Source organism: Diadema antillarum, unplaced genomic scaffold (genome assembly GCF_040938485.1).
Source record: "Diadema antillarum isolate AM-2024a unplaced genomic scaffold, OU_Dant_1.0 seq00001236_RagTag, whole genome shotgun sequence".
Lineage (NCBI taxonomy): Eukaryota > Metazoa > Echinodermata > Echinoidea > Diadematoida > Diadematidae > Diadema > Diadema antillarum.
Genome location: NW_027272023.1, coordinates 230539 through 257402, shown reverse-complemented (window position 1 = coordinate 257402; position 26864 = coordinate 230539). Strand labels below are relative to the sequence as shown.

The window sequence follows — 26864 nt, the reverse complement described above, 5'->3', positions numbered from 1 at the left end:
GGGTGTCGAATTACATTGAAATGACTAATATATTGGAAAAATTCATTAAAAAAAAGGAGAATGTTTTTTTCATCTGATAATGCTGTTAGATATTCCTGATAAATATCTCTTTCATTCACCACCAGCACATAGCCTAGACATATCACAAAATATGAATGAATTTCATATTTTCACTTCTCGAAATGGATGATCAATTTTGTAGGCATTATTTTGAATTCAAATAAAACCACTTTTACATATTTTATCATATTTCACTTTTGCCAAAGAGTGAAGAGGCGAAACTTTCAGGAATAGGTAACAGACATATAGTGGCCATTATTACTGATTTTTATGAAATTAGGGCTGGTACTTTGGAAGATATTATATTTTTCATCAAGAAATTATCTGTACAGTTTGACCTTGAATGTGCGCACAGTGTTTGGATCAATTCTCATATTTGTAAACACAGATAGAAGAATGAATGTGAGATTTATGATGACTTGAGTTGATATCCAAGCTGTGACAGTCAAACAATGACATATTAAGCCAAAATAATATGTTTTTGCTTATGATATCTTTAGAAATTGAACAAGCATTGAAATATGAACACTGAACACTTATCATATGTGACACTGCACCTCAAAACAAACAAAAAGTCGCCAGACATGAATTTTTAGTTAAGACCATATTCTGAAAGAGCAGACTTTAAGCTTTAAAATGATATATAACTCAAATCAAATGGGCTCTCCTAACCTATCTAAATATTGGAAAGAAAGCACAAACTCAGGAAAAGTATGAACTGAGAAAAGAGGCTCTGAAGTACAGTGTCTATTCAAGTGCTTAATCTTTACCAAACCGTGCTGGCTGTGGGATGAATGGGACAAAAAACAGGAAGTAAACCACCAGAGTGACAACAATGAAGGGATTATCAGATTGAACTGAAATTTAACATGCCTCATTAACACATTCTGTCCATAATTAATGCCAACTTTCAAAGCAGTAGCACTATCCTTTCAAAAGTTATTAGAGTTGAAAGTGAAGAGTGCGGACAAGGTTTGAGAAATGAAAAAGGGATTCTAAAGAAACACCTAATCACACTATTCTACCAAAAATGCTCGAGATAAACTGCTAAAAAAACACACTTTCCTGCCCGTTTTATGATACCAAATTTTAGCATTACGTAAAAGAAGACCCGCTCTTTCAGAAAATATGAAAAAGTCAAGTTCGGCTAGGTTGACCCATTTCACTTATTTTCAGTCCTCACGCAAAATCAGTGTGTGCGACTTTATGTTCGTTTTGAGGTGCACAGTCACATATGACCTTCATGCAGTATAACATGGGCGTGTATCGCACTTATTTATGCTCAGCAATTTGTAAAAATATAAAAAAATAAGTTCCTATTGCTCAAATTTGCTAAAATTTTCACACAATAGATTTCTACATATGTACAATTCATGGTTAAAAAGACAAGGATATTCAATAAGGGGAAAAGAGTCTTTAAAGTGGTCAAATTAGGATATACCTCACTGAAAATACTGAAAATCGGCTGCACTTATTTTACTCAGCATTTGAAAATGGTTCAATACTCAAAACTGGCTGAACATTTATTGGCAAACAGCGCACCATATTGTAGTGTGTCTTCAGTACTTTCAGGAAAAGCAGAAAAATAAGCTGTTTCTCCATGTATAGCTGTACAGCATGGGTTAAAAGGTCACAATGTCACAAAAATAAGCTAGCATTACACTCCTACCAGGATGGGACTTCAGACCTTATAACTTTCTCCAGCTGAAAGAACCACTGTTTTTTATTGCATGCAAGCAATGCCAGGAAAAAATCCATTAATTTGATACCAAACACATAGGGGTAGACTTAAAATATGGACCTCAAATCTTGATTTTACGTAAGTTGTAAAACGCTTTTTTTGATGCATTACGTGGGTTTGGGGGGACTTTTTGGTAATTAACCTTGAATAATTAACAGTAAATGAGAAGAAATTAGCTATTGTCTTACCACGTGTGATTACTGATGTCTTAGCATGCTGCATGTGAATTTTTAAGTCAGTTGGTGCATTCTTTCAGAAGTTACAATTTTTTAAAGTGAGAAAGTCATGATTGCATACCCTGATTGTGCTTATCACCAGATGAGAGTTGAAAACTGTAAATCCAGAAACTTTTACATGCATGCAACTTTCTCCGATTTCAGGAGGAGCCAAGACTTGCTAAAGTAAAATGCATGCAAAAAAGTCTGTCTTGACAATGTATCGAATGCCAGCATCCATTGGCAAAAGTTTCCTGCCATGAAAAAGGCCACCCATAATTCGGTAAAGTTTCATGCTGCTAATATTTTTTGCTTTTACAGTATCATAAAATTCTTGTGAACATGATTTTCACTTATAGCTCTAGTTCTCTCTGCATTGCTCGTACATGACAAACTTTCTGAATTCTGGACTTGTCAGCCACAAATTACTGTTCATTCTTCATTCACAAGCTGTGGTAGAGAAGTTCCATCACTCCAGATTTGCCCTTGCCTAAATCGATGAGGTAGGGTTTCTAGATGAGGGTGTCAGCGACACACTTCTCTGGGGGTCGGACGATCCGGCCTGGTTGCTCTCCTTCAGTCCCTCAGCAGGATCCGAGCTCTCGGCTTGGGAGTTGTCTTCTGAGACTTCGCTCCAAGGAGAGTCAACAGAGGGTTCCTGGTGGGAGGACACAAACTTCTGGAAGGCGCTGGCAAAGGTGCTGACAGCCGCGGCGTTACTGGTGGGTGATTTCCCGGAAGCAGCAGCCATCTGGAATGCAGTCTCAATGGCTGCGCCTGAAGGAGACGAAACTAACCCCAGGCTGCCAGGGGTTCCAGGGTTGGCAAGGTTCTGGCCATCTACTGCTGACGTCGTCTGAGAAGTGAGCTCCTTCGGGTCTTCCTCCACACCACCTTGCGTTGGCCTCTTCCTGGGCCGCTCATCTCCAAGTTGGTCCCTGGACGCTGCTGCCCTCTCCTGGGCCAGGGACAGTTCGTACTGTCTGGCCACCTGCCGGACAATCAACGCAACATTCTCCTCCGTGCTGGCCATCTGGGAAAACTTGCGTTTGGCACCGCCGGCGGGAATCTCTTCGGTCGTGCTTGAGGCAGTGTCTTCTGGCTTCGGCACCTGCCCAGAGTCCGAGGCCTCTTTCCAGTCTTTACTGCCTGTCCGGTCACCCTCCCTCTGGGCGATTTCTCCCTGGACACCTGCCTTGACCATCTCTTGCTGCGGGGCACTTGATGTGCTGCTAATGATATGCGTGGCCGCATCCTCAGCCTGGGCAACTGCTTCTGCTGCCTTGGTTGCAAACCCTGCTTCCTTCTGTACTACTGACACACCCGTCGCTTCAGCATCCCGACGACCCACGTCGCCCTGGCGACCTTCAACCCCCTCCTCTGCTTTCGTCCTTCCGATCCTGGCTTCCTTGCCCTCATCCAAGGGGCGCCCATATCTAACTGGTTCCGGCGGCAGGCTCTGCCCCAGAGCTCTCCTAGTTTCTGAACTCTGCCCAGCTCCGGTCACCAGGGCTGCAGCAACGTCCTTGAGGAAGCTCCTAGGGGTGGAGGGATCCATCCATGTCGGTGTCTGCAGTCATGGAAAAACATGGACGCATTCAGACACTGAAATACGGGTATGAAGAGTTTGGTTGCAAAATGACTTAAGTGTCATTTCTAAACATTTGAAAGTAAGCCCACTATCAGATAAAGCAAAACAGAACATTTCCCATCATGCTTCACTTGCAGAAGGGGCATATTCTTGTAATTATGGCTAGAAAAATATATATATATATATATATTTAGTATGTTCTTAATTTCTCTTTTGAGCAGCTCTAATTACAAATCATTTTTTCCTTTTTTTTTCCTTTCATAATGTACATGTACATGTTGTTTTTTTATTGATTTCAAGTTGTGAATCTCATTACGTTTTGTATTCATGTTTGTTTCAATCCAATTACAAATGATCATAAATGATTACACATATTTACATCATGATATTTGTCAAGGGGTCATTTTCAATAAGTCTACTTTGTTCTTCTCATGATTCCGCCATTATCATATTTGACACGATGCATTTTTGTTTGTTTGTTTGTTTGTCTTTTTGTTTTTTAATTCAAATTTTATGAAAGTGGAAATAAATGAAATGAAATGAAATGAATGAATGAAATGAATTGAAATGAAAAAAAGTCTACATGTAGTCAATTCGTTTTGCAATCAATCTCTTCATGTATGTAGGGCCTACATCTGATCACATTAGAAATAGAAAAAGAGAAACCTATCTGAATGATATTGGACTTGTCTTTAATGAAATGATACTTTTCCATCATGGGTAATTTGGAGGGAGAAATAAAGAGAAAAAGAAAAGGAAGAAAAAAAAATTAAAAAATCAATGTATTATAAGCTTGGGGAAAGTTCTGGAAATTGCAAAGATAACATGCTATGGAATGTCATTCTCAAACTTCACTTGGCACGGGGGCAAAATTGAAAATATCTCTTTTTGCTGGCAAACACTAAACAAATACTGTAATCGTGATATATCATACAAATAGTGAATGGTCACGGGTGCGATGGTACAAGATTTTGCTCGAGGTGAAATATAGGGGCGCTCTATTCAACGAGGCGAAGCCGAGTTGAACAGGGCGCCTCATCTTTCTCCCGAGTGCAAAATCTTGTTCCATTGCACGAGTAAAGATCATTCAAAATTTGTTTTATACAACACCTCGAACATTGACAAATGTGGTCCACACAGAATTCTTGAATTTAGCACAAATACGGCAATCATGAAAGACGAATGAGTAGCCGCAGTCACAGTCACCGTGTACATTATGTAGTGTACGCGAAGCCGATCGATTGCAGTTGTTTACAAAAATGAGTGACAAAAGTATGCCCTTGTAAGCACGCTTGTATTGTTGAGTGCGCGCAGCAAATGTTTGTTGGTTGTGACATCAGAGTCGGGCGATGGAACACAAACTTCGAGTCAATCGTGAGTTTAACACGGGAGTCAATGGAAATGGGTGACGTCAGCCATGTGCTATCCATTTCTGCTCAAACAAAATTGCACAGCTGGCAGCCACAGCGTGCGATGGAACTATTAACTAAATGTCACATGATGGGCAGTGTCAACCAATCAGATGGCTACATTCTTTTTAGGTGTTGTATAAAAACAAATATGATTAATTTAAATATTAAAGACAGACTTACATGTGGTGGTTTCAGCAGCATCAGATGGTGATTACAGAATCTTACAGCCTCATCATACACTGCAGGCCCAATCTGGCAAAAAAAATGATATAAAGATTTGAATCACTATAATACACACTCGTGCATGTTACACACCATTCAGCTCAGCTTCACATTAGTCCCACACCAACAAAATTGCATCAGTGCATGCCTTATAAAGAACATTAGACATAAAGATAATCTTGCACACACACACACACATACACACACACAAAATTGCGTCATTATGCAGAGATACAAACAAGATACAGCCATAGAAGTTTCACCGTTAAAGTGGTTATATTATTTTGTGACCCTGCATCACAAAATCAACAAAATGTTGCCAGACAAGGATTTTAGTTAAGGGCAGATTCTAAGCTTAAGGGCAGACTCTTAAAGCTTTAACATGATTTATAACTCAATTCAAATGGACTCTTCTAGCCTAAAATATATCTAAATATTGTAGAGACAGTACACACTCTAACAAAGTGTGAACTGAGAAAAGAGGCTCTGAAGTAAAGGGTCTATTCAAGCATATTCTTTACCAAGCTGCTATAGTTGTGCCACGAATGGAACAAAACAAAAATATATATAAATCTTGTTCCCAACATCCTAAATTTGCTGGACATGCATCTGTGATCTACCAGGCTATTAGAGCGGGGGTGCGATAAAGACAGATGTTATGGACTGATCAGCAGCTTACTGCTTTTCCTCGATATGCTGTGTAGGAGTGAACGAGGAGTTCGGCAGAGATGTCCGTGTTCCGCGGCATCTTGTCCTGGCTATTTCGCAGACAGTGGTAGGTGGAGAGAACCAGCGAAAGGCGGTCACCCTCCGACAGAGAGGGCGCCCCAATCTGCCCGCGGACGGTGGAGACGTATGCATTGAACGCCTCTTGTGCCAGGTACAGCCGGTCCGAGTCACGCAGGTACTTTCTGGAGGGAGGGGATAACAAGAGTTTGTTATTGCTGTTTGAGGACCATCACAGACTGTGGTGGAAGGTTAATTTGGTAGTCAAAGATGAATATTCAAACAGATTGGTTTCACTCTTTCATACATCTTTTTCTATTTTTTAAGGACAGATAAAACAGTCATAATGTACCAGTGCTCACAATAAATCTTTTAAGAATGTTCTCTCCGATCTTGTTCTCTTGTATCTACATGTAGCTGTGGCATTGTGAATAACACTCTTGACTTCCGATCGGAGGTGCCGAATTTGAATCCCGCCTAGTGCTTACGTCCTTGGACAAGATGTTTTTACCCACCATGCCACTCTCGACCCAGGTGTATAAATTGGTACAAACCTGTACCTGGCAATGTTAGGGTAATAATGGCGGGCCCTCTGGTAGGGCAGTGGCAAACCCTGAAGAGGCTACCCTGGGTAAATAAGACCTTATTATAACTATTATTAGTAGTATCTTTTTTTCAGAAAAGAACAAGAAGAACTTAAACTTCCACAGCCACTGCATCACTAATGTCATAGAACTGTAAAATGCATCCTTAAACTACAAATGTCGCTAAGGAGACTGGTATGCCCCCGCCATAATGCATGATTCTCCTAATAGGTCATGGTCTATAGTACATGTGGACAATGTGTGATTACATTTTCACTAAATTGGCAAAATATTAAAATGACAAGTTTGTCACAAATGTGTTGAATGTTCACCTTCCTTGGCATAGGTTTAATTGGATGAATAGGAGAGCATGTATTTGGGGATTTAAGGACTTTAACTTGACTTTGACCCATTCATAAGTTTATGCATTGAGTAATTTTCAAGGTATGGAGAAAAAGTGCAATTTCTGTATTGAAAAGTACATTGTTACCATTTTCATCTGGCCTTTGACCCTAAAATTCATCTAGGATAATCACTGTCAGGCAGAACACGCATAAATATGTACACCTGTAGTAAGTTTCAAGATAACTTGAGCCACTTCCGAGATATGGAGGAAAAAGTTAGTTCAGCACTTTCCCTTGATCTTTGACCTTTTGACCTTTGAGGCCAAAAAAAAAAGAAAAAAAAGGAGAAAGTTTCCAGAGAATCTCTATTAGGTTATACATGCATACACCAAGTGTAAAAAAAAATAATCCTGCTGGCATTGCATAAATATGAGGGAAATAGTAAAATTTAGAAGTGTTGCCCTTGGCCTTTGACCCCTGACCTTTGACCCCATGAACCCTAACTTCTCTAGATAATCCCTGCCAGTCAGTACATGTATATATACTATGTTCAATGAAGATACCTTGAACAATTTCCAAGATACAGAGAAAAAAGTGAAGTTTTAATATTTTCACTTGACCTTTTGACCTTTGACCTCATGACCCCCAAACTTTCACCAGAGAATCTTAATTGGTTAATACATGTATACACTAAGTTTCAAGAAAATATCTTTAGGCATTGCATAAATATGGTGGAAATAGTGAAATTTTATGTATTTGACCTTGACCTTTTGACCTTTGACCTTGAGCATGTGCACCCAAAAGTTGATAGGCATAACTTCACCCCCTAATACACATACATGCCAAGGTTCATTAGGATACCTCAAAAGGTTTTTTAGTTACGCTGTCCACAAAATTCATTACGGACGGACGGAAGGACGGACGGAAGGACGGACTGACAACCCGAAAACACAATGCCTCCGGCACCACTTCGTGGTGGAGGCATAAAAACAAAAACAAAACAAAACAAGGAAAAGTAGAAATTACACGGTGCGTAATATATGTCCCCGCCGGAAGTAGCATTTTGTAACAAAATGTGCAATGTAGGTAAAAAATCAAGGTCAAAGGTCAAAGAAGTCAAAGGTCAAAATTCTGTGTAGAAGTTTTGAAGCCCTCACCTAGTGCCATCACATAAAGCAAATGGAATCGAAATCGGGTTAGAAATGGCGAAGGAGTAGCATTTTGTAGCCAATGTACAATATAGGTCAAAAATCAAGGTCAAAGGTCAAAGAAGACAAAGGTCAAAATTCTGTGTAGAAGTTTTGAAGCCCTCACCTAGTGCAATCACATAAAGCAAACGGAATCGAAATCGGGTTAGAAATGGCAAAGGAGTAGCATTTTGTAGCAAAATGTGCAATATAGGTCAAAAATCAAGGTCAAAGGTCAAAGAAGTCAAAGGTCAAAATTCTGTGCAGAAGTTTTGAAGCCCTCAACTAGTGCCATCATATAAAGCAAACGGAATCGAAATCGGGTTAGAAATGGCGAAGGAGTAGCATTTTGTAGCAAAATGTACAATATAGGTCAAAAATCAAGGTTAAAGGTCAAAGAAGTCAAAGGTCAAAATTCTGTGCAGAAGTTTTGAAGCCCTCACCTAGTGCCATCACATAAAGCAAACGGAATCGAAATCGGGTTAGAAATGACGAAGGAGTAGCATTTTGTAGCAAAATGTACAATATAGGTCAAAGGTCAAGGTCAAAGGTCACAACTGAAATTCTGTGTAGAAGTTTTAAAGCTCCCATGTAGTGCTATCATATAAAGCAAACAGAATCAAAATTGGCTCATAAATGACAGAGAAGTAGCAAATTGAACATTTTGATCACACACGGACGCACGCACGGACGGACGGACGGACGGACGCACGGACGCACAGATATACACACGTACGGAGCCCGTTTCATAGTCCCCTGCTCGAACTCGTTCGGCGGGGACAACAAATGGATCCAGATCCTAATCCAGCACGCAAAACACATATCAGCAGCTTCTTTTATCACAGCGAAACTATTCTGAAAAATACATGCAAACAAAACAACAAATGCTTGCAAAACATTACCTCCTTGACGATGATGAAAACAATTTGCTCTGGGTATTTCCATCAGATGGTATTTGTGCAATTCATACGACATTCATGATATGGATTGCCCATTCAAAGGTGCTGTCATTAGAACGCCCTCTACTTGCTGTCCACCATATAACAGTCACATGTATTTTCGCAATTTAAACCATAATATTCACTACATGGAAAGTATTCCACCCTATTACAATAAGATTCATTTTTCGCATTTCCAACCACATTCACTATAATGGAAAGCTCAATCAAAAGGGCTGTTGGCAAAGGGTTTATTGCCACTTGGCCTACTATCAGATGGTCCACAAGTTTGTCTAACACCACTACGGCTAAACTCACTTCACATCAATTTCATCTAATGCCTGTTCTGTCTTCTTCTCACTGCTTGGTTTAATGCCCATTTTGGCTACTTATCATTTCATCTAATGACGAGATGGTCTAATTGCAGTTTTGTCTCTGTGGACTTTTTCCCATTTTGTCTAATAAACTGTGGGTATTAGACGAAGTGGGCATAGCCCATCCGGAAGTAGACCAACTGGTAAATGAGGCTAAATGGCAATTGGAATAAATGGTTTTAATACTAGACGAACTGGTTGTAGTCGAAACAGGACTACAACATGTGGGTTGAGACTATATGGTTATTAGATGAAGTGGGAGTAAACCAAGTGATAGATCACCTTGGCACAGCGCCCTCTACTTACTTTCCCTGGTCAGGCGTCCTGTAGAGCTTGACAGCAACCTGGAGGAGAAGTCGGTAATCAGCCAGCTGTGTCAGGATGAAGACCAGAAGGGACACAGAGCGATACATGTGCCAGGGGAAACTACCAGACCTGTTTGGTGGAAAAAAAAAAAATCAGTACTAATGACTCACACCTGGGAGTTATCTGTTTTATAAAATGGATTGAATATTCTAACAATCACGGCTGAACTGCCAGACCTGTACGATATTGAATAATACATTCAAATAACACAAAAGACTCACCGAATGGAGTGGGTCAGAAGTAATTGCATACACAAAGCGCCACTTAATTATTTGAAAGCACCAGGCATAGCCGAATGGTTTTGGATGATACAGAGATGCTGCATGTACACAATTTCTACAGACCTACTCCAATTTCACGAGAAACCAGATTTGCGAAATTAGAATGAACGTGAATGTTCTTGTCTACACTATATGCACTGAATGCAAGTGGCAGTCTGCAAAAATGTCATGCTGCAAAAAAGGCCGTTAGCTCCAATTTGCGAAAATTCATCCTGTGGAAATATCTCGCTTTTCACACAGTTTATCTGTAGCTTCTCCTGTGTCTGTCTTGTACGAGTATTCTCCAGTTGCCGCATTGGAGAGGTTCCTGTTATCTCCTTCCCTCTCCTCCCCCCCCCCCCCCCCCCCCCCCCCCCCCCCCCCCCCCCCGCCCTTCCTGTTCCCTCAGGAAACCTTGAACAACGCCCTCTACCTCGCCCCCACCTACCTGTCTATGTCCTGGATGGGTATCCTCCAGATGCCCTGGAAGAGGTTCCTGTTCTTGTGCTGCTCGTAGAAGAGTCCCGGCGCCACCATGTGGCTCGGAGGCGGCTTCGTCGGGGTCGACGCGCCACCCGCTATCAGGATGTCGCGACTCCACGCGAGATTCTGCAACCACACGGAGGACAATGAGCGGGATGAATAAGAGTGGATGGAAGTCAAAATATAACAAAAAGTTTCATTTTGTTGGCTTTGACACTAACTGCTCCCTTCCCTTTCTCTTCTTTCCTTGACATCCCTCTGTTATAAATGCACTAGCTTCCCCTTACTACAAGGAGATAACTGCAAACCTGTCATAATGAAAGTGATCCCACTCACCCCTGCCACATTTTCAACAAACTCATTGAACTCCTTGTGCTTTAGTTGTGGGATCACTGAACTGGAGTCTGTTGTTCTCAATCGCTCTTGTGTAAAGACTATGTTTACTTAATATTGTGATGAGGTTATATTAACCTCCTACGATGTCAAAGCAAGCCGTAAGAATAAATCTCTTGGTACATTCCCTTCTTTGCCTCTCATCTCTAAAATAATATCATGAGTTCACTGAGCAAGAACATTTGAAGAGTTTGTTTGCAAAAAGCGATAAGTCCATATTTGCCAAATGGAGATTTTGCGATTAAAGGTCGAGAAAAATAAAGAGAATAATAAGAAAATTTTTGCTTCTTTTGACCATAACTTCAAAAATGTACCTTTATATGTAGTGACCAATATATCATTTAAAAGGTATTATTTTGTACTTTATGACAGAGACCGTACTTCAAAATCTTCAAAAATGGACTTATCGGTTTTTGCGAACAAACTCTTCATTTGCACTCCTTTTGTTAGTTTTTGTGTGCAGTACAATTTCAGATAAAAAGACTGGAAGGACAAAACAAAGTCTTATATTAAACAAACCTTGTGAGAGGGAGTGTGGGCGTAGATGAAGGCGAGCCGATAGGCAGACTTGTAATGCTGTGGAAAGCGCTGGAGACAAAGCTTCATGGCAGCGACACAAGCATCAATCAGTTTGATGTGCCTCTCTTTCGTCCCCTCCTCTACCTCCTCCTCATCCTCCTCTTCCTTATCATTCTCCTCTTCCCTCTGCCCATCATCTCTTTCCCCTGCCTCACTGCTTCTCTGATCAGATGGCGCACCAGATTTCTCCATCGCCTCCCCGGCTGGATGGCCTTGAGGATCCTTCTCCTTTCCACTGCTTTGCTCTATCTCTGCACTTTCCTCTCGATGACTACTTTCAACTTTGGCATCTCCCATTTCTACTTTTTCTGCCTTGTCTATCTCTCCATCCTCCCGCCTCTTCTCAACATCCATCATTTCCTCCTGGTCTCCGATCCTCATCTCATTCTTTTCCATTTTATCATCCGCATCCTTTGACTCTTCTGTCTTCAGTCCTTCTGCCAGCTCACTTGGCTCACTTTCCAGGTTTTGGTCACTGGCAGATTCTCTGTCTTCGCAAGCCGCATCATCCACTTCTTGTTGCTTAGCGACAGTATCTTGCCTCTCTTCTGATGGGGGCAAAGCTTCATCTTGATCATCCGTAGTCTCAGCTGTCTTTTGAAGGGTCACACTTTTACTCTCTTCCGTAACGGATGATCCTGTGGATTCGATAGCTACCAGCTCTTTACTAGGTGCAGTGCTAGAGTCTGCTGCTTTTGCTGTCTCTGCTTTGTCTTCGCTTAAAACCAGACGGGAGGACACTGTCTCATTTTCACCCTGTTCTTCCTCAACCTCCATCTGAACATCTTCCTCACTCTCACCAACTCCTGTTGCCATGGTAACTCCAGTTCCATCAGCATGGGGTACATCCCCTAGATCCATTTTGTCTTCCTTATCATCCTCTCTGACTTGGAGAGGTGTGGATGCTCCTGGCTCATCGCTGGAAGGAGTGGGGACCACATCCATCCTAGCATCATCCTTTCTGACTTGGAAGGGTGTGGATGCTCCTTGCTCATCGCTAGAAGCAGTGGGGACCACATCCATCCTTGCATCATCCTCAGCCTCCACTGGTTTCTCCTCACGAACCTCCTCTTCCTCCTCCTTTGGTTCTCCTTCCTTCCTCTCCTTTGGAATGTTTAGCTTGGTGCTATCCTCATCTTCCTTCTTTGCATCCTTTTCTGTCTCAGCAAATGTCTTCTCTTCATCTTCGTTCTCCTCTTCACCACTCTTTGCCTGCTCGAGTTCCATCTCCTCCTCTTCCTCCTCTGTTTTGCTTCCATCCTTCACCCGATCCTGCTCCATGCCATCTCCATCAGCCTCTTTCCTTCCCGCTTCATTTAATTCCTCCGAGTTGGTGCGGTCAGGTGACACGCACTGCCTCGTATCCAGTTCCGAGGAGTGTGCGGTTTCCTTAATGACTTCACCTGCTTTTTCTCCATCTTCCCTTAGATTGGCATCCACATCCGTTTCCATGGTGACGCTGGCATTCACTGCTTCATCCGTCATCTCCTCTGTCACTTCAGATGTTACATTGGTATGCAAACCATCCTCACCGCCCGTGTCTTTTCTATCGCTTGCCTCCTGCCCTTCGTTCCCTCTTTCCTGATCTTGACTCGACTGCCGTACTTCTGGGTCAGGGGTCGCGGCCTGCGACTCTGCCGAATCTGAATTCACCTGCTCGGGGCTAGGCTCAGATACGACGATGGCAGGAATGTCTGCAGTGGGTTTTAACAAAACGAGCATTTTAATCACGCACAACGATGAGCATGTGAGCTGGTATGATACACATTAGCAGACAGACAAAAGGCCAAAAGGACAAAATGCCATCACTGATCCATGTATGATGAGAGAGGGACAGAGTAAAAAGACAAAAAAACAAAAAAAAACTCAGAACAAGAAAAAATAGGTTGGTGGATGAAAGAAGATAGAATAGGTTGACAAAACTGCTGTAAATTGAAGAACTTTTTGATACTATTTTTTCTTTCATTATTAAAGTGATACCTTTTTTGTCTGAAGGCAAACTTTTTTTTTATTGTCTTTTTTCAAAACTCCAAACCAAATCTGGCCAAGTGAACTCCACTAGTGCATTTTCAGAGATATTTGTCAAATTCCTTTATACAATGAATTCATCAATATCAGCAAACACCTGCATCTTATAGAATGCATCACATTAGGAATTTGTTTTAGAAGTAACTAAATTAATAAATTTGTGAAATTGAGTAATCATTCAATCTATCAAAATCTTCCCTCCAACTTCCACATTTGTTTACTCATTGTGTCTGATTAAAAATTGGTCAGAAATGAATGAACCAAACTGATCTAACAAGGGACTGTATAGTCCCGGTTGAGGTGAGGATTCAGCTTGTAACGTTTTGCGAGATATTTAGATACCACTCTATGAAATGCTAAAGAGCGTACAATTCTTAGGGGAATCAAACGTTTATTTGATCAAAATCGGTTTTGAATGACTGAGATATCTAAAAACAATGAAAAACAAAGAGATCCAATAAAAGTCATGGCCTGTCAATTTAATCAGGATGGCTTTTTTGGATATCTCAGCCATTTCAAGGCCAATTTCTATCAAATAAATGTTGAATCCTTCTTAAAATTACATGCTCTTTCATATTTCATTAGATGTTTCTCATCATCTCACAAAAAATATTATACACCTGAATCCTCACCTCAACCAGTACTGTACAATCCCTTTAATCCATCAAATCACCTGATGAATCAGTATGTATCCGTACCTTTGGTTATCTCTCGCCGTTTGTCTGTTTCTGAGTCTGTTTGTATTTTTGTCTCATCATTTTCCTGAGCCTTTCCAAACTGTTCTTTCCCGTCGCTCGTTTGACTCTGCACTGCAGAGACCAAAGCAGAGGAGGCCGCAGCATCCGGGGTGCTCGGAGTCTGCGAAGACGACGTGTCGGGCCGGGTGATCGAGCCTCTCCTCATGCCAGCACTAGAGGGCACTGCACCAGTAGCAGCTTCGACGGCCGACGCTACAGGCCGGCGGACTGGGACAGGGCGGAGAGTGAGAGAGCTGCGAGAGGGAACGGGGAAGGAGGACATGCTCTCGTCGCCAGAGAAAATGTCGCTTTCGGATGCCGTGTCTGCGGAAGAACGACAGAAAGGTAGATTAGTGATCACATGACATCAATCAGGGGGGCGTTTCATCAACGAGTTCATCGGAGGTTTTCACCAACAAATTTGCTATCAGCCAATCAGACACAAGGATTTCAGTAGCTTTTAACAGTTGTCAGTGTAAATCACCGACAAAAAGTTTCATGAAACGGTCCCCTGGAAACGATGCTTGTTTCCTTGGGGTTCAAAAACTTCTTTTTGTTTGTTTTTTATTTTGCTTTTGTGTTGTAACCTGCACAGTGGACTCCCATTATGACAAAGTCCTCGGGACCGGCAATTTTCTTTTGTTATATCGAAATTTCGTTATAACCGAATAAATAAAGAATAAAGATACAAAGAGTGGATAATGTTGCAGCCTGAATTTTGACTTCGTTGTAACCAAAATTTTGTTAAAACTGTGTCCATTACAATGGGAGTGCATTGTACTACATACTTGTATCTATCTTAATTTGTAAATGTATTTACCATCAACTCATTGATATACAGTATGGTGCAGAAGAACAACTCTTTGTTGAAAAACATTGATGTTTCAGCACTGGAAAATGCACTGAGCCTAATTATAATTTCTACTTTACAATTTTTAAGGCACTATTTACTATTTGCAGATGAAACGAAAAATCCATATTTAGTGCTTGAAAATAGTTCTAAGATGTGAGTTAGGATAGAAACAACCAATATAAAATTATTGATCAATATAAACAATATTTTGTAAAATATACAAAATGTAAACCAATCAACAAATTCATTTCTAGACTGAATCATCTACATTTATGGTTAATTGAGAAGAATAGTGATATCTCCTTTACATTTCAGGTTTTACTGCAAAATCTTTATATGGTAGGATGTTTTGTGATACAACTGACTTACACATATGCATCAAATGTGATATCTTGAATATTTGAAGGGGTCGGTGCAATATAGTGCTAACCCACACATTTGTCAAAATTGAGTTACATGCATTTTCATAATCCTTATCCTTCACTCAAACCTCCGTGACAATATCATATTTGAATTCAACCAATAAGATGGCAAAAATTGCATGCATTCATGTTTTATTAATGTACAATGTATAGACTTTCCAAACATTCAACAGCGATTATCTCAAAATGACTATTGTGTGGGTTACACATGTAGCACTATATTGCACTGACCCCTTCATTTTACAAATCACTGCTCCCAATGGTAAATGATATCTTTATCCTAAGTTCTTAAAAGATAGAGAAAAAGAAAGAAGAGAGAGAGAATTTTGTACCTGTGGTCATGTCTTCCTGACTGCTGACCCTTGACCTCTGGCGTCTGTGCTTATCACGGAGATAATCATGGTCCTGGGGAGTGGCCACATAGACAGGGCTGCCCGAAGTCTTGACGATGACCAGTGTAGCTGGGTCCGGCCTGAAAGGACCAGTGCGTGCTTCCTGTTCCGTGTCAGTAGAGCTGGGAATGGGATGCAGACAACACAAACATAAAAGTCTATTTTGTTTTCTTCAGTTATTTTTACAATTTAATGAAATTCTTCCTTCGAGATGTTTTCATTGCAATTGATTGACAAATTGCCCTCGGACATCGACGTAAATAAGCACTGAATTGATCAGGGTTTTAGTAGTAGCCATGATAAAAGAATCATGGGCGTACTTACTCGAGCAGGATTCGAACCTATGACCTCCTGATCACCGGACAGACGTCATCTCCACTTGACCACCGAGCCTTCGCCCGACAGCAAGTGTTGATTCTAATCCTTATAGCATGCAGCGGGTACTGCTTTATTATACAAATTCATGAAATTCTTGCTGTCATTGCCCAATTTCTCTCTGGAACAAACATCCCTTTTCACATTGAATAATATGGTCACAGTGTAGATTGAAATCAATGCTCAAACTCACTCAATTAATGGTACTGTTTTGTCGTTTTTGCTATACAAATATCACAATGTGTGCAATGACATTCTGCAATTTGATTTACACTCTCCTGTTCTGTATAAATGCACTTTAAAACATCGATATGAAACATTATATAAACAGTATTCATCATTATCATTATTATCTAACCGACTTGGCAGGGCGCTAGTAAAGTTTTCGTTTTTTTTATAGAGGATCAGCGCACACTCACTGTTCGCTGCTCGGGTCCCGCTTCTTCTCCTCGGCACGGACAAACGGCAGCAGGGCTGCTTCCTGGATCATGCCCTCCAGAGAGGTGTAACTATGACCCTTGACCCTTGACCCCAGCTCTGAACACTGGATGAGCTTCAGCACGGCTGCATGGATTCTGAAGTACATCTGAAGTGGACATCAGGAATGAATGGTCAGTGTGTGCAAACTGATGAGAATTCCCAACCAAGGTGAGGATACCATTGGATTTTACATTGTAAGGTGCATTCGAGCGCTCTAAAGCAAACCAAAGCAAACTGAACCAAAGCGTACCGTACCGAACTGTGCCAGAAGCGTTCGAGCGCTCTGTCGAGAAAGCGTACCTCACGAGTTATTTTTAGAAAAGGTCATGCATTTTGTAGCAAGATTGTTATCCATCTGGCGCTTGAACTACTTACAGCTGTCCTGAACAAAGAGAATGATGTCTTTGCATTGGGACGTATGCGCATGATACGCGCATTCTCACCTGCGAACTTTTGGTACGCTCTTGGTACACTTTTGGAGCACATCGGGAAGTGGTCCACTTTTGGCTCGGTACAGAATGGTACGATACACTTTAGGAGCGTTTGAGCGCTCCTCTGGCACGGGTACAGTACGGTACAGATCGCTTTAGGAGAGCGCTCAAACGCATCCCGAGGTATGTTCTGCATGTCTTCAATGTTTTAACTTGCAAATGAAAATGAAAATTTGTGAAACTTTCGCATGCACCCACTGATATACAAGAAAACACAAATGACAAAGAATTTTTCTGTAAATTTCGCTAACAATTTGAAGTGGATTTTGAAAGCCTGATGAAAGTGAACATGGAAACCAGCGGTACACCATAATTTCATTCAAGTCTATATTAATTTTTAAGATCAACTTATATTCTTCATGAACCCCCATCCATCTTTGAAAGTGAGCGAGTGTGCCAGATATCTGGTGCTGTCAACACAAGGGTTGCACTGTATAAGCTGTTATTTTCGCGAGGGTCTAATTTTCACGAATTTTGCGAATCATAGTTGGATCGCGAATTTAACAGCACGCGAAAATGTCACATTGCACTCAGGTAATTGTGCATTTCCGATACCGTTGGTGTCAGTTCGCGAAAACATCATCTCGCGGAAATGTCTCTGACCTCCTCATTCGAAAAAATATCTGAACGCAAAAATAATAGCTTATACAGTACTCACATAGATGAAGGGACCATGGCTTCAATGATCCATAACAAATAACAGTGACACGTTCTCTTTGTTCCTGTCTTTGACTGAACTCATCAACCCTGATTTGGCAACACACTTCATTTTATAAAGGAGCATGTTTCGAAATTATGCAGTTTGTACATGAAGCAGGGATAAGGTCATGAACCTTAACCTACCTCGAGGGCCTCCAGGGATAAGTCTGGCGGGTTGTGGTAGGGGATCTTCTTGGGGTACCTCGCCTCGTTTTCGTGGAGATGGTGACTGGCCTGGAGCGGGGTGAAGTTGGTGGTAGAGAGTTAAGGTGGAAATACTGCTCTGGGAGATTTGTCGACATTAACCCGTTGAGGACGAGTCCCGAGTATACTCGGGCAAATGTCTATGGGAAATATGTGTTGTATCGAAATCAGCCCGTCCTCAACAGGTTAATATTAGGAAATACGGCACACATGATCAGAAGAAATGGGAGGGATGGAGTTAGGAGGGGCCTAGGAAGGGTGGGAAGGAGTGCAGGGGATTAAAGAAGGGGGTGAGGATAGGAAGGGTTTTAGAAGGGAGGGAAGGGTTGGGCCACAAGAGGTTTAGGAAGGGTGAGAAGGGGGGGTGGGGTTTGGAAAAGTTTAGGAAGAGTGGGAAGGGACGGGGTTTGGAGAAGTTTAGGAAGGGAGGGAAGGAACGGGGTTAGAAACGATTTAGGAAGGGGTGGGGTTTGGAGAGGTTTAGGAATAGTGGGAAGGGGCGGGGTTTGGAGAGGTTTAAGAAGAGTGGGAGGGGATGGGGTTTGGAGAGGTTAAGAAAGAGTGTGAAAGGGTGGGATCTGGTGAGGTTTAGGAAGGGAAGGAAGGGGTGGGGTTTGGAGAGGTTAAGAAAGAGTGTGAAAGGGTGGGATTTGGTGAGGTTTAGGAAGGGATGGAAGGGGGAAGGGATGGAAGGGGTGGGGTTTGGAGAGGTTTAAGAAGAATGGGTGGGGATAATGTTTGGAGAGGTTAAGGAAGGGTGGGAAAGGAACCGGTGGGGTTAGGAGACCAAGACTCACCTGGAGGTAGTGCTTGAGGGATTCCTCCAGTAAGGACCTCTTCTCGGCCACCTTGCCCAGCATGTAGTGGACCAGCCACTCTTCATCACCCTCCCCCTCACACACCAGGGCCTGCTGGAAGCACTGCTCTGCCACCGCCAACATCTCCTTCTGCTTGTCGCCGAGGGCAACCGCATCGTCGGCGCTGATGCCTAGCTGTTCCCGCTGGTAGGCAAGGGTGGCAATGGATGGAGGAAAAGTTCGAGTGTGTATCTCTCTTGAGTGAAACCCTGGGTTACACTTCAAAAATCTAAATCTGACTTTACAGTACTCCTTCCTTTTTCAACTAAGTAGCATCTGCTGCAAAAACCCTGCTATAATAAGGTTGGCTGGACTGCTGAGTTTACCACTTTGTAACTGGTACCTTCATGAAAATGTAGTATTAAAAAAAAAGAGTCCAGTTAAGTACAGTAATGAGAGGACTGCTGAATTCATCCCATTAAGAGCATATGTTCCTCACTGAAAGCAAAATTACAATGAGGTTACCTTTTATAGCAATATCAATCCATCTATCTACCTATTAATCTTTTCATATATCTGGCAATTTATGTTCAGTTTGTACCTATCCATTTATCTTTCTACCTACCTATTTATCTACATGTACCTATCTATCGAAATTCATGTAAAGAACATATCTTTTCAGTTGTCATGGTGACGATGTGACGATGGATGAAAGAAAATGATCAATACCTGTTTTATCTGTCTGGAGGCGTGGGAGTGAAGGATGTACGCCCCTGAGCCATACTCGATCCAGAGAGAGAAGTTTGTGGGCTCCAGCTCTAGGGCCCGTTTGAAGCAGCGCAGCGCCTGGGCCCCCGGCTTCAGAATGGCCCCCTCAGTTTTGGAATCAGTCTTGAGGTAAGGGAGTTGTCATCATAATAGTGATTGAAGTGAATTCATAACGACAAGATTAATAGTAACTTTCCATATGCCACGTTGACACGCTGGACGCAGGCGATGGCGTGCCAAGTTCACATATACTTCTCAACCGCACAAACCCGCCCAAACCGATTGATAAATCACCAAAGACCACATTTCATTGAAATTGTTTCTCACGATTCCAATCCTGTCACATGTAGTTTGCACTTTATGTGATACTTGTCTATCAAGTAGTATTCCCCAATGGATTTGCTCTAAATTCTAAGTTTCTATCACTGTTTTGGGTGCAAAAGTCATGGCTCTGCAATAACATAGCTACCCATCACACAAAAGAAACACAATCATTGATTTGTCACACAATAACATATCTAAGCAAAGTTTGGCGGTTTCTCTACAACTTCACCCATTACACGTCCATAGTAAAAGAAATCTATGAAAGTTACATAGATTTGAAAAATATACTGTTTCCCAAAGCATGAATATATTGGTGTCTCAGAATAATAAACCGTGGCACATTGACATCAGCCATTCAGCCCTGTTGGGAAGGTGGCCATTCAGATGAGCGATACAGCTGGATAAATGCGATATTCTCCAGCATGATGCTTTCTCGGATCTTGTGTTGTGGATATGAACCAGCCATTGTCAAGTCACTATATTGACATGATAGTTACTTGATACTTGCATTTCGTCGCTTGGGCGACAAGACCTTCTATCTACAAAATGTCAAATGTTCGGGAGAGTCAAAAAACATGGCGGCCAAAGCACTGTGGCGAATGGAATAGTGTTTCCTTTGACATGTCTGGGTGGCTTCATTTGGGGGGATATAAGACAGTTAGGATTTGGACAGGACATCACTTAACCCTATTCTAACTGGGGGTGGGGGTCAAATTGACCCCCCCCCTCGACGTTTCGCACCACGATTCCGCAACGTGCAAAGATTTTGCCGCGTCGTTTCATGACGTTTTTCATTGAAGTCTCCCGCATATTTTGAGACCAAATTTGCGACGTCCGGGTACTTCGTTCTGATGTTACGTAATGTTTTGCATATGCATGTCAACCCGAAAACGGCTCTAATTCATGATGTTGCGTGCAAATCCAATGCAAATTGTGTTTTTTTGTTAAATTGACATAAATTAGATTATTTCAACTTTAAATCACAGAAATTGATTAATTCTAATGTAGGTAAGCTTGAAAGAGTGCCTGCAATAAATTTTGGGAAAAGAACAATAGAAAACCAAAAGGTTGAAAAAACAATGAAATACAGTGTACATAAGAAATTAACAAAACAATAAAAAACAAAAGAAATTGATTTTCATTGTGCTATTTTTTTACAAGAAAATTGTTTAATGTGTCTGGAGGAATTCTGACACAAACATTTAGAAATCCTTCAGTCTTTTTAATGGAGTTACAGGGGAGAATATGATTTCATGCATAAATTTGCATAATTAATTTACTAAAAATAGAAAATCAATATTTTTGGATTGTATGACTGTGTAATCTTGTAATTGACATCCGGCTCTATCTTCAGGCAAAATTTTGCGGCAATCGCACCATCAGCGGCCGAGATCTGAAGGGGGGGTCAAATTGACCCCCCCTCAGTAAAAACTTGGTCTCAAATAGACCAGTTAGAATAGGGTTAACTGACTATTTGACCATAAACCCAAAAAAGGCATTTTCACCAAAATTTGAGATACAAGGTCTTGTCACCCCAGCGGTGATCTGCATGTTTTATCATTATTAACATCTTATGTGTCTTTGTTTTTTGAGTTTGCTGACTGGCACAGAGAATCCAACCTGGAAGGGTTTTTTTTCTCTTGCCTCTATCTGTGTGTGTGTGTGTGTGTGTGTTGTGTGTGTCTGTCTGTCTGTCTGTCTGTCTGTCTCTCTCTCTCTTTTCCATATCCCAGATGAGATGATCACACAAGTAATATACTGTTAGACAGTTATTTTACGAGGGTTTCAGGGGTGTATCCAGGAATTTTTCTAGGGGGGTCGTAATCAAAATTTTTGGACCTTTGCACCTTTGCGAGGGAGCGGAGCGACCGAGCGGGGGGAGGATGTGGGAGGGGGGTGTCCCCCCTCCCACGGTATGGAGTTTTTGAATTTTCTATCTTAAAATGGGGCCATTTGGTGCATACAGAAGTGACTTTTTTGGCATGGCAGTGCAGCTTAGAAATAAAGTACCAGTATGGCATATTAAAACTAAGTTACAAAATTTACGAGGTTTTTGACAATTTGCTGGTACACCACCTGGTCACTTCTTGTTCCTGTTGTATATAGGGTAAAAAGCCCTCGAAAAACAACAATGTCTTTTTAATACAAAAAGTGGACCTTTTGAAAATTTGGGGGGGTCGTATGACCCTCCCGACCTCCCCTTGCATACACCCATGGGTTTAATCATAACAACCAAGATTATGGAAATTCAAGTTTAGGCAGTTTTTTTTTTTTCAAAATAATAAAACTATACCATCAGTCAGGATTATAAGACAGTGTGATAAGACCAGCCACAAATTGGTCCCACTCATAGTTTTTACTGTCGGCTACTCACTGAGTTGTTCAGCTTGAGGTCCAAGCGGCCGACTCTAGCCAGAGCCAGTCCTGCCCAGCTGTCCAGGCGGTTGGGGGAGACACACAGGTCGTGGAGGTAGAACTTGATTGCCTTCCTGCAACCAGAAAACAGACAAGTCAGCAAATTCATGCAAAACGCCTGCAAAGATCTCCATAATAGTTTGTATACAAACATGCAAACTTCAACATGACAATTATCTCTACCGCGAACAATGACACAACATTTGCTCCTGCGACAATTGCTCTGGTCACGTTCTCTCCCAGGACTTTAATAGAGTTTAGGGTTATGATTGTGATAGGGTTTATTAAAGGACAAGTTCACTTTCACAGACATGAGGGTTGAGTGAATGCAGCAATATTAGTAGAACACATCAGTGAAAGTTTGGGGAAAATCCGACAATCTGTTCAGAAGTTATGAATTTTTAAAGTGTCTGCGCAATCACAGCTGGATGAGAAGACTACTACAGTGTATGATGTCAGATGGGTACAACGATATAAGGAAAATAAAAAGAGAAATTCACAAACTTTACTTTCTGAATAAAGTGCATATTTCTTCAACTTGTTACTGATATATGTCAAGGGTAATATTATTCCCTCTGCCTTCTATAAGAGAGAAGTGGAGTGACCATTTGTAATGCAAGAAAATTGAAAATATGTTGAATTTTCTTTATACTTTCTTTACATCTTTGTACACATGTGACATCACAAGCTATAGTAGTCTTCTCATCCAGCCATGACTGAGCAGAAACTTTAAAAATTCATAACTTTTGAATGGATTGTCCGATTTTCCTCAAACTCTCACTAATGTGTTCTACTAATATTGCTGCATTCACTCAACCCATATGTCTATGAAGGTGAACTTGTCCTTTAAGGTAAATTTACTACACCACTGAGCTACGGAAGTTTCTGTACCATTATACTAACATGAAAGTTTGCACTGCAGAGCTTACTAACGTCTACAAATTCAGAGGTAATAAGAAAATATCAGCGTGAAGTATGAACTCACCCGAACTCCTTGTTCTTAAAGTAGTAATCTGCCAGAAGGTAGTAGATCTCTTGGATTACAGTGCTGTAGAATGAGAAACACATCAAATTCAGATTTCACCATTAAAGGCACTTGAAGATTAATGTCACACTGTGTTAAAGTTGTTGTTTTTTTTCTTTCAATTGAGCGAAGTTTAAAAGAAGCAGAATGGTTTCTGCTATGTTTCCCAACAGAATTCAGAATTCATTTCATTTTATCTATATTTTATTTTAAACAAACAAAAATACAATGATCAAATGCAGTAAGACATAAAGATACAAATAATTACATAAAATCAATACATGTATTGTAATGAGGGAGAATACTGCACACCTAAGTACAACAAATGTGGAGACTTTTGTAATTTGTAATAAGAATCAGAATTCCTGGAAATGGGGGAGGCTGCTAAAAAGCAGAGCTTGCATTTTGCAGACTCCTCATATTAAAGGGACTGTACAGTACTGGTTGAGGTGGGGATTCATTTTTTGAACATTCCTAAGTGAGATAGTGAAAAGCCTCTTATGAAATATGAAAGAGCATGTAATTTTAAGAAGGATTCAACATTTATTTGATGAAAATTGGTTTTCAAATGGCTGAGATATCAAAAAAAAATGCTAATAATAAAAGGCGACATGCCACAACTTTAGTAGGATCTCTTTGTTTCACGTTGTTTTTGGATATCTCAGCCACTTCAAAACCGATTTTCATTGAATAAACTTTTGATACCCCTTAGAACTGCATGCTCTTTGACATCTCATAGAGTGGTTTCTGAATATCTCGCAAAACGTTAAAAGCTAAATCCTCACCTCGACCAGAACTGTACACACCCTTTAAAGGAATGACTACTTACTGAAGTATAACAAACTAGGCAAGTTGCCCAAATTCTAGCTGATGACTCTTCCGGATTTCAATACGGATAAAAAATGAAAGGTCAGATCTCTCTGTGTGGCGGTCAAGGACGTGGAAGCAACTTGATCTCACACACCACCGAGATTTCTCTCACAACCTAAATGTTTATAATATAGAGGGCAAACTACAGAGTATACAAGATTACAAGGAGCCACATGTTACCCACATATGTGTAGTACGAGGACTACGCACTCAAGTAATATTTTTGCAGGGAGTATTTGAGCTTTTGAACTTTTAAGCGAGTACAAAAACTCCTTGATTTGGCTGCTCCTCGGTTGCTCGTATGCAAGCATGCTGGCAATGAAGGGTAAACCTTCTGCACTGCGTCCCTCTGCGCAATCACACAGCAATAATACAGGGCGCATAGCTAGCAAGAACTATAGTACCTACTCTTTGCATATTAACCCGTTCCTTACGGGAAACTGGTATACCAGGTTCCCTTGGGAGCAACTGATATACAGAAATCTGGTATACTAGGTTCCCAAGATGAAGACAAGAGTGCTTTACTCACTTTCATGTTTTTTTTTTTTGTGTGTGTGTGGTTTAATGCCGAGAAAAATGGGTTTGATAAAAAGATAAGAGTTTATTCTATCACCATAAGTTTTCTTTCTGTTGGAAAAATATGTATATTACAGTATAATTTCACTTTTATCTGATTTAGTTTATGCGTGTTCTGCTATAAAACTCATATGAACATGTACATAGTGATCAAAGCTGAGCACAGTAGATTTCTGCGTTCGCTGACCCCAGTCATCCCAATCCCAGGTGCCTAGTTTTGTATAGAACACAAGAGTTCGCGAGCCCATCAGTGCACTGTCTCTTCATACCTTGAGCCCGATTGATATTTCCTTTGTTCGATGCTACAAGTACTTGACCGTGGAATGGGGTATACATGTACCGCTTGAATGCTTTCGCACAGGTGGATTACCAACCTGTCCGTTCTCTGTCGACGGGCAAAAAAAGAATCTCTTTTGGGGGCATTTAAGGCACTCAAAAATTGCGGAAGGAACGGGTTAAGCTCTTTGGTCTACACTCACTTTGGGACTGTATAGTCGTCGGGGAGGGCTGGGGTCTTGTCGCTGCTGCCGTCAATGTAGGCCTGCAGACACTCGAGGGCGCTGGTCGGCTTGGCGTCTGCCGGGATGACACGGCTGATCTTGAGGAGGAGTCCCTCCAGCTCGCTGGACATTGAGCTGGTCTTGTAGCTATCAAACTCGGGAAAGACCTTCGGCTTGAAGTAGTCGAAGATGTAACAGCAGTTTGACCATTCCAGAGGTACCTGATGAAAGACAAAACGCAGCGCATGAAAAGAGACATGGATTTAAATATCTGCAAAAATAACAGGACAGAACTCTCATGGTCAGACATCTGGGTACTGTACAAGTTGATATTTTTGTGTGAGTACATTTTTTGTGCTTTGCCAGGTAAGATGGGTTTTGCATGTTTTTATTTTCCTGGATTACTACTAAAATTTAATAATCTGTTACTTGTGTCATTCTCAAACTTTCCTGTAAGTTTCATCCAAATCCGTTCTTTTGCACACAGACAAACTGACAAACTAACGCCGACGAAAACATAACCTCCTCCCTCGCTGGAGGTAGAAATAGAGAAATGGTTAAAACTGAACTCTAGAGGGCGCCACAGCCACCTCACCTCCATGACTCCATGGTCCTGGAGATGTTTGGTCTTGGCTCGCTTGGTGGGGTGACCATAGAGACAGAAGAAGCACTGCTCCAGGGTGTGCCGGAGGTCGCTGGAGAACGGATGCCTCTCCCCCTCGGGGCACCGGGTCAGCTCCTCCCACAGCACACGGATGTAGAGCTTGAGGAGGCCGCCCTCGTGGTTGCAGCACCACGTCCGCCTATGGGGTGCATCATTGCAGGGGATATCAAATCACAGAGAGGTGAGTGTCGCTTCTTAAGGTTGGAGATGTTACATTTGCCTATCTTGATTTTAAACAATTTGACTGCTATTATCATTTTCAAGCTACATGTACATGTCATATGATACGCGTCAGTATTGCTAACAATTTACAATTAAGCACAGATTCACTGACTTACATTTGCTTATCTTGATTTTTATCAATTTGACTGCTATTATCATTTTCAAGCTACATGTACAAATGATATTGTACATGTCATATGATATATTGCTAACAGTATTGCTCACAATTTACAATTATGCACAGATTCACCGACTTCAAGTCATTATCACTATTATTGTCATTATCATCGTTATCATTACCGTTAATTCTGCATTCTTCAAACTAATGAATTATGTGGTGATATATATACAAATCATATTTGAAGTCTCTGCAATCATAATTAACATCAATACAAAGATCATGATTGGAAAAAATCATCCTCAATACTTCATGGTCATTTTATTCATTAATCATCTCTGTTTTAACTAATCTCATCAAAATCATCATTCTCATTATATCAGTATCATCACTTTTATAATCATTGTTGCTGTGATTACCACTGATGTCA

The 26864-nt window shown here is 41.2% G+C and overlaps 1 protein-coding gene across 1 annotated transcript in view; it reads right to left on the bottom strand.

Annotated features, from left to right (window-relative positions):
* Nucleotides 1-2506: 2506 nt before the first annotated feature.
* Nucleotides 2507-26864, bottom strand: part of LOC139745150 (uncharacterized) — a 62615-nt gene continuing 38257 nt past the window's right edge. Inside the window, exons 30-45 of the mRNA XM_071655566.1 lie at nt 26026-26233; nt 25410-25651; nt 23446-23508; nt 22420-22534; nt 19683-19844; nt 18954-19157; nt 18097-18186; nt 16702-16868; nt 15848-16029; nt 14202-14564; nt 11416-13169; nt 10469-10629; nt 9701-9829; nt 5921-6152; nt 5200-5271; nt 2507-3586 (exon numbers count right to left, since the gene is read on the bottom strand). Coding sequence (XP_071511667.1) covers nt 2507-3586; nt 5200-5271; nt 5921-6152; nt 9701-9829; nt 10469-10629; nt 11416-13169; nt 14202-14564; nt 15848-16029; nt 16702-16868; nt 18097-18186; nt 18954-19157; nt 19683-19844; nt 22420-22534; nt 23446-23508; nt 25410-25651; nt 26026-26233 — 5224 coding nt within the window. The remainder of the gene's footprint in view (nt 3587-5199; nt 5272-5920; nt 6153-9700; nt 9830-10468; nt 10630-11415; nt 13170-14201; nt 14565-15847; nt 16030-16701; nt 16869-18096; nt 18187-18953; nt 19158-19682; nt 19845-22419; nt 22535-23445; nt 23509-25409; nt 25652-26025; nt 26234-26864) is intronic.